Source organism: Pipistrellus hanaki (genome assembly GCF_964339955.1).
Source record: "Pipistrellus hanaki genome assembly, chromosome: 10".
NCBI classification, from domain to species: Eukaryota; Metazoa; Chordata; class Mammalia; order Chiroptera; family Vespertilionidae; genus Pipistrellus; species Pipistrellus hanaki.
The window spans coordinates 71,420,268-71,432,836 of record NC_140512.1 but is presented as its reverse complement, the minus strand read 5'-3'; the positions used below and the strand labels follow the sequence as shown (position 1 = coordinate 71,432,836).

Genomic DNA, 12,569 nt, shown 5'->3' with positions numbered 1-12,569 from the left:
TGCAAAAGCAGGAATATCCTTTCTCTCCCCCAGAATATGGAATGTGAAATGGGTATGGAAAGAGCCACAACTCGAATCCCAAGAAACTAAGACAAGAATCCTGTGCCTTTTTATTCTTATTACATTTTCTGCAGTCATTTCTCATATCTGTTCTCTAGAACACATGTGTCGAACACAAGGCCCGCGGGCCAAATCCAGCCCGCCAGGCCTTGCAATGTGGCCCGCACCGCGCTGTCATCACTGCACTCCGCTGTCAGTTTATGACATTGTCAGTTTATGACTGTTCAGTAAACCATTCGGCCCGCGATTTAGGCTGGATTTTAGATTTTGGCCCCTTCTCTGATTGAGTTCGACACCCCTACTCTAGAATATAGACACGTCCTTCTTTCCTGTCTGTCACACTGAGCAGAAGCATGAAAACGAACTGTCCACGTTAGCTCAGAGTTATAAAGGAAGAGCAGCACGTCCTGAAGTCAGGGGAAGAGTGCTCAGCCGGACAGGAGTGCCTTGGAGGCCCTTGTCTATAGACTCTCCTCCTAAGGCTTAACCCACACTAGACATGGTTTTAATAAAGGAGTCAACTAGGTAGTATGTACCTATAATTAACACAACTTTCTTAGAATTCTATTTCCTTATCTTCTTCAGGAATCTGGAACTTGGATTAAAATCTTATAGAATACTAGAGGCCCAGTGCATGGAATTCATACATGGGGGGGGGGGGGGAGATATCCCTCAGCCCAGCCTGCACCATTTCCAATCCGGGATCCCTCTAGCAATCTGGAACCACTGGTTCCTAACTGCTCACCTGCCTGCCTGCTTGACGGCCCAAACTGCTCTCCCATACTGGCCTGATCCCCCTAACTGACTAACTGCTCTCCCCTCCTGACCTAATCCCCCTAGCTACCTAACTGTTCCCCCCTGCTGGCCTGATCCCCTAACTGCCCTCTCCTGCCAGCCTTATCTCCCTAACTGCCTAAAACTGCTCTCCCCCGCTGGCCAGATGGCCCTGCCTATTTGCACTCCTCTCCCCAGCCAATTGACATATTCCTCTATTATTAGTATAGATTACCTTGGAACAGAGTTCTAGCAATTGTCTAGTCCAAGAGTCAGCTAACTACAGACCCAGCCACATATTTTTCGCCAAACTTAGCTACTGTCTGTTTATGTACATTAGTGTTCATTGGAACACAGTATGCCAGCTCAACTATACATTGTCTATAGCTGCTTTCAAGCTACACAGGCAGGGAACTGCATTAGAAGCTATGTGATCCACAGAGCCCACTTTGGGCCTTTACAAAGCTTGCCAATCTCTGCTCTGCTTCGGTGATTTTCAACCTTTTTTATTTGAAGATTATAAAAACTAATTATTAAAACACTGTGGCACACTAAAAAAATAATGTTTTTTGCCAATCTGACAAAAATAGGTATACTTTTTTTAAAATATATTTTTATTGATTTTTTACAGAGATGAAGAGAGAGGGATAGAGAGCTAGAAACATCAATGAGAGAGAAACATCGATCAGCTGCCTCTTGCAGCACCCCCTACTGGAGATGTGCCTGCAACCAAGGTACATGCCCTTGACCGGAATTGAACCCGGGACCCTTCAGTCCACAGGCCGACGCTCTATCCACTGAGCCAAACCAGTTTCGGCAAAAATAGGTATACCTTTGATTTACTTAAAAAAATAATTACCTACCCTTTTTGCTCCAAAGTGACTTTTTTTAAAAATTAGATGCCAATCCTATCTAATAAAGAGGTAATATGCTCATTGTTCTCACGCAAGATGGAGGCGCCCACAGCTATTAAGGAGGGAATATGCTAATTGACTGTCACACCCTCAAAGATGGCAGTGCCCACAGCCACAAGATGGTGGCACCCAGTCCCCTCAGCCCCACCAGGGCAGCAGGCCCACTTCAAACGCTGCCTCCAGAGTCCCACCGTCCACTCAGCCTCCCAGCTGCCCAGGACTGGCCCGAGGTGCAAGCAAGCCTTGAATGGCGGCTGCCCAGCCCCCCAGGCAAGCTTCAGATGGCAGTTGCCCAGCCATCCAGAGCCGGCCCAAGATGCAAGCAAGCCTCAGAAGGTAGCTGCCCAGCTGCCCAGGTCCACCGAGGCTCAGGTAACCAGGGCCGGCCAAGGATTGCGCTGCTGGCAGTGGCAGCAGCAGAGGTGTGATGGGGCATTGCCTTCCCCTGATCACCAGGTCGCCTCCGGTCCCTGAGGGCTCCCAGACTGTGAGAGGGGGTAGACAGGGCTGAGGGACCCCCCCTCCAGTGCATGAATTTTCATGCACTGGGCCTCTAGCACTTAATATATAAGTATTTCTGATGCCAAGAATTACCAATCAGATGAAACCTTATTATGCAACATGACCAATAAAATAAGACGCAACTCCGTTATAAAACCTACATATTTATGGTTTAAGACAGAGCATTCACACCAGATAGCTACTGTTGTGTTAGCTGTTGTCATTTTTTTTTTTTTTTTTTTTTTTTGACAATCTCAGGGAAAAGAGGTCAGTGCCCCTGACTAAATAGGCATTGCATGTTTTAAAAATTCTTGCAGCTCACCAGTTAAAAACATCACTGCTCTAAAAGTTCTCAACCTTCTATCCTAGCTGGTGCAATGGATAGAGTCATCAGCCTGTGGACTGAAGTTCTGGATTCAATTCCGGTCAAAGGCACATGCCTGGGTTGTGGGCTCAATCCCCAGGAGGGGGCATGCAGGAGGCAGCCAGTCAATGATTTTCTCTAATCACTGATGTTACTCTCTCTCCCTCTCCTTTCCTCTATGAAAAATAAAAAATATACTTAAAAGTTCTCAACCTCTTTTCTTTTACCTCAATACCATTCTCATGTATTGTGAATCACTATCAAAGTCAAAATTCAGTGTTTTATTAGTAAGGAAATCCAAACCCTTTATTTAAACAATAACTTGAAAAAAGGATCAGGGTAATGTTCAAGAACTTTGAAAGTGAGCATATTAGCCTTATGGTATTAAATGAAATTCTGAATAACCAAGCAAAATGCTCAGAAAGAGCCCACACCTATACCATGTTGCTTGAAAAATATTTCTCATTGTTTTAAAATCTTATCTATAGGGCCCCTGGACAGGTTCTCCTCACAAAAACTTAGTGTTCTGTTTACACAGTGTGCTGCACAAGGCCATGGTTGTCTTGCAACTGACTTTCCTCTTCCGGTGTTGGGAAATCAATAGCTGACAAGTCCCGACAGATAGCAAGGCTCTGCCTCCCAACATGGAAGTTATCAAAACCGGACTCCTGAGGTCTCAATCATCCTTGGTGGCTCTGGAAGAGGACTAGTAGTCTGAGCTTGGCCAGCTGGATGTTCCCATCATGGCTTAGAATCTAGAGGAAATGACACCCATCCCTCTTTTTTAAAAATTAATCCTTCTAGTCCTAACTGGTTTGGCTCAGTGGACAAAGCTTCGGCCTGGGGACTAAAGGGTCCCAGGTTCAATTCTGGTAAAGGGCACATGCCCGGGTTGTGGGCTTGATCCCCAGTAGGGGATGGCTGAGGTAGCGGATCAATGATTCTCTCTCATCACTGATGTTTCTCTTTCTTCCTCTCCCTGCCTCTCTGAAATCAATAAAAATATCTAAACTAAGAAAAGAGAAATATGCAAATTGGCCATGACTCCACAACGCCAACCAGCCAGTCAGGAGTAAGTATGCAAATTACCCCCACCAAAGATGGCTTATTAATTTGCATACATAGGCACAAAGTGGCCAGGAAGGGTAGGACACCTATTATGAGGGGGAGGGCAGGGAAGGGTGGAGGAAGCTACAGGAGCAGTCCTCCAGCAGAAGCAGAGAAGCCTGAAAGCCCTGTCCAGAGCAAACACTGAAGGCTCTGGCCGGAGTGAAGACGGAAAGCGGCAGCCAGAGCAAAGGCCTAGGTCCCAGGTGTTGGAGGAAAACTGGTGCTGGCAGCCGAGGGAAGGCAGGCCCATTGCACGAATCTTCGTGCAAAAGGCCTCTAGTATAATAATATAAAAATGAATCCTTCTAAAGGACCAGCCACTACATTAAAGAAATGTCGAAGAAAGGGACAGAGCCCTTCTGCAATCTTCCTTTCTCCCACAGAGTGACTGTGTTGCATGCTGTAGGCACTGGGCTCTCCATAAGTGCAGAGGAGAATGTCAGCAAAGCACTTCCTAGAGGCCTTCCCTGCAGTCCCTGAGTTACAGTATGCAAAGTAAGGCACTAATAGGAGGCTTGAGTCACAATCATCACAGCTGTTTTCAGGAGGCAGGGGCAGGGCACACACAGGCAACAAGAGGTTCTCAGAGGTCGGGGAGCTCTTGGAAACCATGTGCTTCACCTGGGCTTTTAGGAGCTGCCATAGAGGTGGCTTTTCAAGTCTCAATAGCATCAAAGATCGGCTCCTCCAGTGCTGCAGACTGAGCCAGCCTAGGAGCTCTCCCCTGTCCTCAGTCACAGGGCTTCCAGGCAAGGTCCTTGTATCAGACCGACAGAAACAGAGAGGAGTTTCCTGAGCACTGCACCTCCAGCCCTGCCAAGAGTTGTAAAAGTTCTGATTCCTGTATTAAAACCCTCCATACCTGGAAGATATAGCACAGCTTCTGTTGTCCCAAATAAGCCAGCACTATTGCAGAGCTCCACACAGGTCCATTCTCCTCCAGCAAGCTAGCATTTTCATATTTGCTTAATCCATCCCAAATCCTCCTTTTACAGATGTGAAAACTAAGACTAACCAGTTAGTAAACAATTGATTTCAACTCAGGTCTACCAAGTACTGAGCTCTTGATCTTATTTAACAAGCAACCTGAGAAACACAGCCTCTGATTTCCTAAATCGAAATATCACAGGGCAGCCAGGCCTTCCTTGAGTGTAGGTAGGAAGATCACTCACCCATGGTACCCACTAATCATGCAGGCAGAATTATTCTAACGGATAGGCAGCCTGGTGGCCCACAAGACACATGCTGTCTTTGAATTACGTTTTTTTTAATTTAAGTAATCAACTTAATTGACAATATTTTAAAAATAGAACTATATGTAAGTATAGAGTTCCATTTTCTCTCAAGAAAGGAAATATAAAAATATCTAGATGAGTGGACTCAAATTTGCCACAACTAAATCAAGTGAAGATGTACAGCATTTGGCAAAAGAGAAAGAAGATTCTTGCATTCATATGAAATATAACTCATGAAGGAGTGGCACCACAGAGCCTGCCTGGGAGAAAAGACCGTGGGTACCTCCTTTCTCCAGTCTTTGTTGTCCTCGCCTTTTGCTTGACTTTATCAACTACCAAGGTACCAAAACAATCTCAAGGAACTGTCTCACTATTCTTGTATGTTTTTTAAATAAACGAAGTCAAAATTCAATAGTAAGAGTTTCAGAAGGTTAAGAACAGAGGAAATGAAAAGCAGAAAAACAATAAGAAAATTCCGCAGAACTGAATTAAAGGATGCTTGTTTCCAGACTAAAGTGTCTATTAAATGCATGGCACAATATATACAAAAGACCTATGCCAATGACATTTTGGAACATGAGAGGAAACGAAAAACATCATCAGAAATTTTCAAGAGCAGAAATGGAAGACAATACAAGCAAAATTCTAAGGAAAATGCATTCCAATCTACAGTTCTAGATCTAGCAAATCATCATTCAACTGAAAAGGTTAGAATTTGTTCATAACACATGGGTCTCAAAAAATTTACCTTCAACACACCCATTCTTAGAAAGCTGAGTGTTTAATTTTATGCTAATTTGAAAATATATAACAAAGAATAATTTTTCCAGAAAAATGTATCAGAATGACCAGTGAATGTAAAAAACTAAACTGACCAATGATAGAAGGGACTGAAAAGTAACTTAAAGAGGCACCAGGCCAAATTGGCTTTGCAGACTCGAGTTATTTCAACATTCAATAAAGAGATTTTTACACTGCCCCAGAAAGCTTCACAACTTATTCCAGGAAGCCACTTATCTTGTAAAAAACAGGATAGCACATGTGCACAAATACAAAGGAAGACAACTATAACAATCTTTTACCATCATAAATGAATCCTAAAGTAAAATCAAAAATACAGTAAAAGAATAAAATATGCAGAAAAAGGTTTTGAAGCCAAGAATGCAGGGTTGGTTCAACATTGAAAATCAATACATTACTCTACATTGCAAGATGAAAGAAGGGGCCTCATCCATCACCTCAAGAAATATTTTTTTAAAAAAGCATCTGATAAAATTAAAACCCAAATCAAAAAACAAACATTCTTAGCTAGACAAAAATATCAGAAACTTAGAGCAAACCCCATACTCAATATTACAATAAAAGAACACTCATTTAAGTCGAAAAGATGACAAGACAAAGACACCTGCCATCACGCATATTATTCAGCATTATATTGGAGGACTTGACAATTAATGTTTCTAGAAAAAATATAAGAAAAAAAAAGAGACATAAATATTAGAATAGAAGAGATTGCAGATGACTGATTGCAAATAAGCCAGTTTTTGTAATTGAATTAATTTTGTAATATAATTCAATTACAAAAACACTTTTCTATAGGTCAGTAACAAATTTGAGAATGTAATAGGATAAATAAACCTATACCATCCACAATGAAAACAAATATAAAATATCTAGGAATTAAACAAAAAAGTAGAACTATAAAAAGAAAATTGTACTACTATAAGTTCCATTGGGGCAGGAATCTCTGTGTGGTTTGTTCAGCATGCATCCAATCTCTTAGGTGAGTGCCTGGGACATTCAATAAGCATGTGATAGATGACTGATGGACATAAGAGAAGAACTTAAAGGCATTCTCATTGCTGGATGAAAGAACCCTTATAGTAAAAATATCAATCATGCCCAAGTTATGTTAATAAATACAATGAGATCCTAATAAAAATTTCAGAATTACTTACAGAACATGAATGAAGATTCAGAAGTTCATTTTTTTAAATGCACAGGGCTAACCAAGAAATTTCTTTAAAAGAACATGCTAATTTAATACACACACAATGAAGCAATATTGTTTTAATTATAAATGGTAATTAGTATGTAAAAAAGATGGATAAGAAGAATTCAATAAATCATATTAGAACTGTGAGAAGCCCCAAATTCACACTATACCCAAAATAAAATCTCATGTGGAATAAAAGTTAATTTAAAAATAGTAATAATTGCCGAAACCGGTTTGGCTCAATGGATAGAGCGTTGGCTTGGGGGCTGAAGGGTCCCAGGTTCGATCGCAGTCAAGGGCATGTACTTTCGTTTCGGGAATATCCCTAGTAGGGGGTGTGCAAGAGGCAGCTGATCGATGACTCTCTCTCATCGATGTTTCTAACTCTCTATCTCTTTCCCTTCCTCTCTGTACAAAAATCAATAAAATATGTTTTAATAAATAAATAAATAAATAAAATAAAAATAGTAATAATTATAAAGCAAAGGAGCATAAAAAACTAAAACATTACAGGAACTCTTGGTATGGCGACACCATTACGGAAAAAAAATCATTAAAAATATACAAAAAATTTCTTTAAAAAAATGAGAAACATCAACCACTCAATTAAAAAATACAAATGATACAAGCAGGCAGAAAAATAAATACAATGTATGAAAACATACTTTCACTAGAGACAAAAAGAAATATAAGCTACAACACTGAAGCTATTTTTCTGCCTCAAGATTATAAAATATATAATAAACTCTTAGAAAGTGTATGAAAATGGGGTAATCTCATACATTACTAATGGTACCAGCCTTTTTGAGGAAAACTTAGCAATAGCTATCAAAATTGTAAACATATGTAATTTCCATTTAAAACAGTATCTATACTCCAGAAATATTGGTTTAAGCACACCAAGACGTGTCTATAGATGTTTGGTGCAGTGTTTTCTAAAGCAGTGAAAAAGTATAAAGACTGAAACGGTTAAACAATAGCGGGTCCAAACGGTGCTCACCTATTGGTGTAGACTCCCAAAACTCGCAGAGCCTAACCCATAAATGGACAAAGGGGCAGAAAATGCTACCTGGTTCCAGCCTTATTGTGAGACCACAGCGCTGTAAATGTACTCAGAAAGCAAAAAGGGCTGGTAAAGAAAACATTCATTCTCCAATTCATCCACCACGTGGCAAATACTTGCTCAACAGACAGTCCCCACAGGGCCGTGAAACACAGGGCTCCTAACAGGTCCTTGTGGGACTCACAGACTACCAGGAAAGGGAGATTAAAAATAATAACAATAACTAAGTAACATTATAAAACGGAGTAAATGTCCGAAGAAAACCCAGGAGCCAGAGAACAGTGGGGAAGAAAGCACAGGAGCAGGAGGTGGGCATACTTGACACAGAACGAAAGCTCCAGCAGGGGCGGGGGCGGGGCGGGAAGTGCGGAAACTCTCTGGGGTCGAGCTTACTGAGAGCTTTCCATCTGTGGATTACATTCACTGTCATTCACCAAGGCGCCCGTTAAAAACAAGAAACGTGAGACAATGGCACCTAAAGAAGACGTACTGACTGGATGCTCCCAGACCGCACCCGGAGAACGACAGCAAATACACCATTCTGAGCCCCAGAAGGTCGCCCGGAAGGTAAACCCTGTATTTCAAAGTTCAATTGGAAAGATCGAACACGAAAAAGAAAAAGAAAAAGAAAAAAAAAGACATCAAAGTGGCAAACTGCAGATCACATCGCCAAATGTTTTGACATTTCGGCCAAACCTCCAGGCGGGTGAAGTGACACGGCTGAAAGAAGGCTCTGAATTCGACACGAGTGGGTGTTAGTTTCCATGACGACCGCGCCTCCCGAACGCTGCTGTCAAACTTCCTATTAGCCCTAAAAGTCTCCCCAAAGGCTTGTTCCGTATTAAAAAAACAAACACAAAACCCCCCAATCAACAAAATGTGATTCGCCAGAAGGTGGCTTTCTGAGGTGTGAGGTCGCGTCAGGCACTTCCGCCGCCGAGAGACGCGCGGCCAGGGGGTCCGCACGGGCCCTCGCTCCGGGCGCGGCGCCACGCAAACCGCTAACAGGTTTCCGCCGCACAGCGAGGGTCCGCGGGAAACACGCGCCGAGGTGACCTTCGGGAGCGCGCCGTGTCTCGAGAGTGGACCCGCCAGCGCCGCGCCCGTTCGGGGCTCCACACCTACCCGCGACCCCTCGCCTCCCGGGACAGACCACCCTCGCCCGCCCCGGGGCCTGAGCTCCGTGCGGGCGCGGCAGCTGTGGGGCCCGCGGTGACCACGGAGGTGCGGCCGGGCGCTGCTGTCCAGGACCGTCGGCTCACGTACCTGCGGCGCCGGCTCCTCCGCCCGTTCCCAGCGCGGCCGCCATGCTGCTGCGACGCCCGCTTCCGCCTCTCCCCGCGCGCCAGCTGGGGGCCGGGCCGGGCCGGGGCCGGGGCCGGCGGGCCGGAATGGGGACGCGGCGAGCGAGGCGGGTCCGGTCGCTGGCCCTGCTCCTCCGCGGGGAGAAAACAACAAACTACCGTAACATGGCCGCCGCCTCGCCGCCGCCGCAGTGCACGCCGGGAGGATGGCGGCCGGAAGGCGCGACGCGGCGGGGGGAGGGAGGGAAGTAGGTCCCTCAGAGGCTCCTACGAGAGGCCGAGGCCGAATACGAACAAAAACGGGCCGGCAGCCACCCCGCTCCGCTCCACAAACCCAAATGTTTGAAGCGGGGGCGGGAGCGGCTGCAGGTCGTACTTTGGTCGAAGGTTCTGTCGTAAGCGCTTTGCAGCAGCTGCGCGCCGCGCTTTATGGCAGGCGGATCTGTCGATAGCGAGAGCGGGTAGGCCGGGCGCAACCTGCTGAGGCCGAGTTTAGTGTCTGTGTTTGAACAGTGAGGCGGGGAGCCGGGGGGGAGTAACTGGCCGCGCTGACGCGGAAGGGAGCGCGCAGTCTCGGGCTCGATCCGCCGGCAGGGCCGCGGGCCCGCACACGCGCACTGCGGGGCCCGCCGCCGGGCGCGCGCTGCCAGGGCCTGCTGGAGGCAGGGGCGCGGGCGCGGGCCCGGTACAGGAAGCCCAGCTCTGGGTGCTGCCCCGAGACTCGTTTAGGTAGCGGGGTTTAAAGAAGAGCCGGAGCCTGCACTTCTGAGCAGCGAAAAGCTTATAAAACGAGACAGTCCTAAGTGGCCTGAAGTGAAGGGTGTTGGGGGACTGGGCAGCGACCAGGGAAGGCCGAAAGCAGCGTGGGACCTGGCGTCCACTGAAGGCTGTCTGGTTGTCAGCTTTTGGGGGCGAGGAGCAGGGATGTAATTGGATCTTCAAATACAAGCTGCAAACATTGGGGGAGAGGGGAAGAGGAAAGGGTCATTTTAAGTAGAAAGAATACTGAAAAGAGGCCCAGAGATGTCCAGTGGCTTGTGTGGTTGAGCACTGGAAGCAGATCCTGTGGCGGCTGCATTGTTCGGATAAGTTGGGAAGATCTGCAAGGGCCAGAAGACATTTTTTTTCTGAAGCTATGGAGTACAGAACGGTTCTAAGAACAGAAGTTGCATTGTGGGATTTGTGTTTTAGAAAGATGGCAACACTAGAGAGAATGGGCAGCATTGGTAAGCATGAACTGGAGGTATTCACCCCAGTTAATAACAACCTAGTAACAATAGCAACAGTCCCTGCAGGAGATGGTTCCTGGATGTATAAAGAGATGGGCAGGTGAGGAAACAAGTGTAATCAGGTGTGAATGGAATGAACAATCCTACCTAATAAAAGAGTAATATGCAAATTAACCACCACTCTGCTACACTCACCAGCCAATCAGAGTGAGTATGCAAATAAATCCAACCAAGATGGCTATGGCCTCAGAGAGCAGTAGGGAGGCTTGGGTTTCCCAGGCAACGGAAGAAGCCAAGCTTTCCTCCTGCTCTTGCCTGCCTAGGCCTCCACTCAAGGCTACAAAGTTTCAATTATAGAAGGTAAACAAATCTAAACAAAAATGGCGGCAGCCACAGGCTAGGGTTGCCCCCAGCAATGGAGGAAGCAAAGCTTTCCTTACACCCTGCCAGCCCAGGCCTCTGCTGAAGGCTACAAAGTTTCAATTATAGAAGATACATAAGTCCCAATAGAAATGGCTGCCAGCCACAGAGCAAGCAGGAGGCTTGGCTCTACTCCAGGCTACAAAGTTTCAATTGTAGAAGATAAATAAATTCCAGATACTAGGGCCACTGCTTGGGTTTCCAGGGGGCAAGGCCAGCCTGCAAACCACCACAGGCCTCTCGCCCAGGCCACCCGAAGGGAACCCACACCCTGATCCGGGACACCCTTCAGGGCAAACCAGCTGGCCCCTACCTAAGTACCAGGCCTCTATCCTATCTAATAAAAGAGTAATATGCATATTGAACATCACTCCAACACACAAGATGGCTGCCCCCATGTGGTCAAAGATCCTGCCCCAATGTGGACACAAGATGGCCAGCAGGAGAGGGCAGTTGAGAGGGACCAGGACTGCAAGGAAGGACAATTGTGGGCAATCAGGCAAGCAGGGGAGGGCAGTTAGGAGGCACCAGAGATGCAAGGGAGGGCAGTTGGGGGCGATCAAGCCTTCAGGGGAGGGCAGTTATGGGTAACCAGGTCGGCAGAGAAGGGAAGTTGGGGGCAAACAGGTTGGCAGGGGAGCAGTTAGACATCAATCAGGCTGGCATGGGAGTGGTTAGGGGGCGATCAGGCTGGCAGGCAGAAGTGGTTACAGGCAATCAGGAAGGCAGGCAGGCGAGCAGTTCAGAGCCAGCAGTCCTGAATTGTGAGAAGGATGTCCCAGATTGGAGAGGGTGCAGTCTGGACTGAAGGACAACCCCACCCCTGCCTCATGCACAAATTTCGTGCACCAGGCCTCTAGTTGAACAAATGAAAACTCAAACACAGCCAATAGTATGGTGGTTACCAGAGGGAAAGGGGGTGGAGAGATAGTAAAGGATGAAGGAAGTCAAATACATGCTGAAGGAAGAAAATTTGACTTTGGGTGTGGGCACCAATATACTAGTACAGATGATGTATTATAGAATTGTATACTGGGAACCTAGATAATTTTTATTAACCAATGTCACTCCAACAAATTAACAATTTTTAAAGGAAAAGTTTAAACTTCTTAAAATTAATCTTATTCAAACATTCAATTAAGAAGGAATATATCATGGACAAGCAGTTCTAAATCCAATACATCCCTTTTGAGTTGGGTGGCAGATACATTTAAAGGAATTTCAGAAAATAGAATACAGTGCCCCCCCCCAAAAAAAAAAAAAGTTAATGGTAGAATCTTGATGGCCAAAAGAATGTTTACTTTAAAACTTTTTCAACTTTTATATATGTTTGAAATTTGTCATAATAAAATGTTTGAACAAAATAAACATTCCTTGTTTTATAAATAATGTAATACCTAAAAAAATAAAAAATAAACGTTTATAAACAATTTACTTTGATTCAACTGCATGTAATTGATGCAAAAAAATAAACAATATGCTTGGCAAGCAAAGTCAAGTAACTGTTCCACCACAAAACACATGAACACATCTAGATTTTTTTTTATCATTATTGATTTTTTGAGAGAGAAAGTAAGGGGGAGAGAGAGAAAAGACAAA

The 12,569-nt window shown here is 45.2% G+C and overlaps 1 protein-coding gene across 2 annotated transcripts in view; it reads right to left on the bottom strand.

Moving 5' to 3' along the window:
* The window catches only part of RBM33 (RNA binding motif protein 33), a 112,518-nt gene extending 102,849 nt beyond the window's left edge, over window positions 1-9,669 (bottom strand). For both annotated transcript variants that reach the window (XM_084897486.1, XM_084897487.1), the window contains exon 1: window positions 9,284-9,669. In XM_084897486.1, coding sequence (XP_084753612.1) covers window positions 9,284-9,326 — 43 coding nt within the window. In that variant the 5' untranslated portion in view covers window positions 9,327-9,669. The remainder of the gene's footprint in view (window positions 1-9,283) is intronic.
* Between the last annotated feature and the right edge of the window lie 2,900 nt (window positions 9,670-12,569).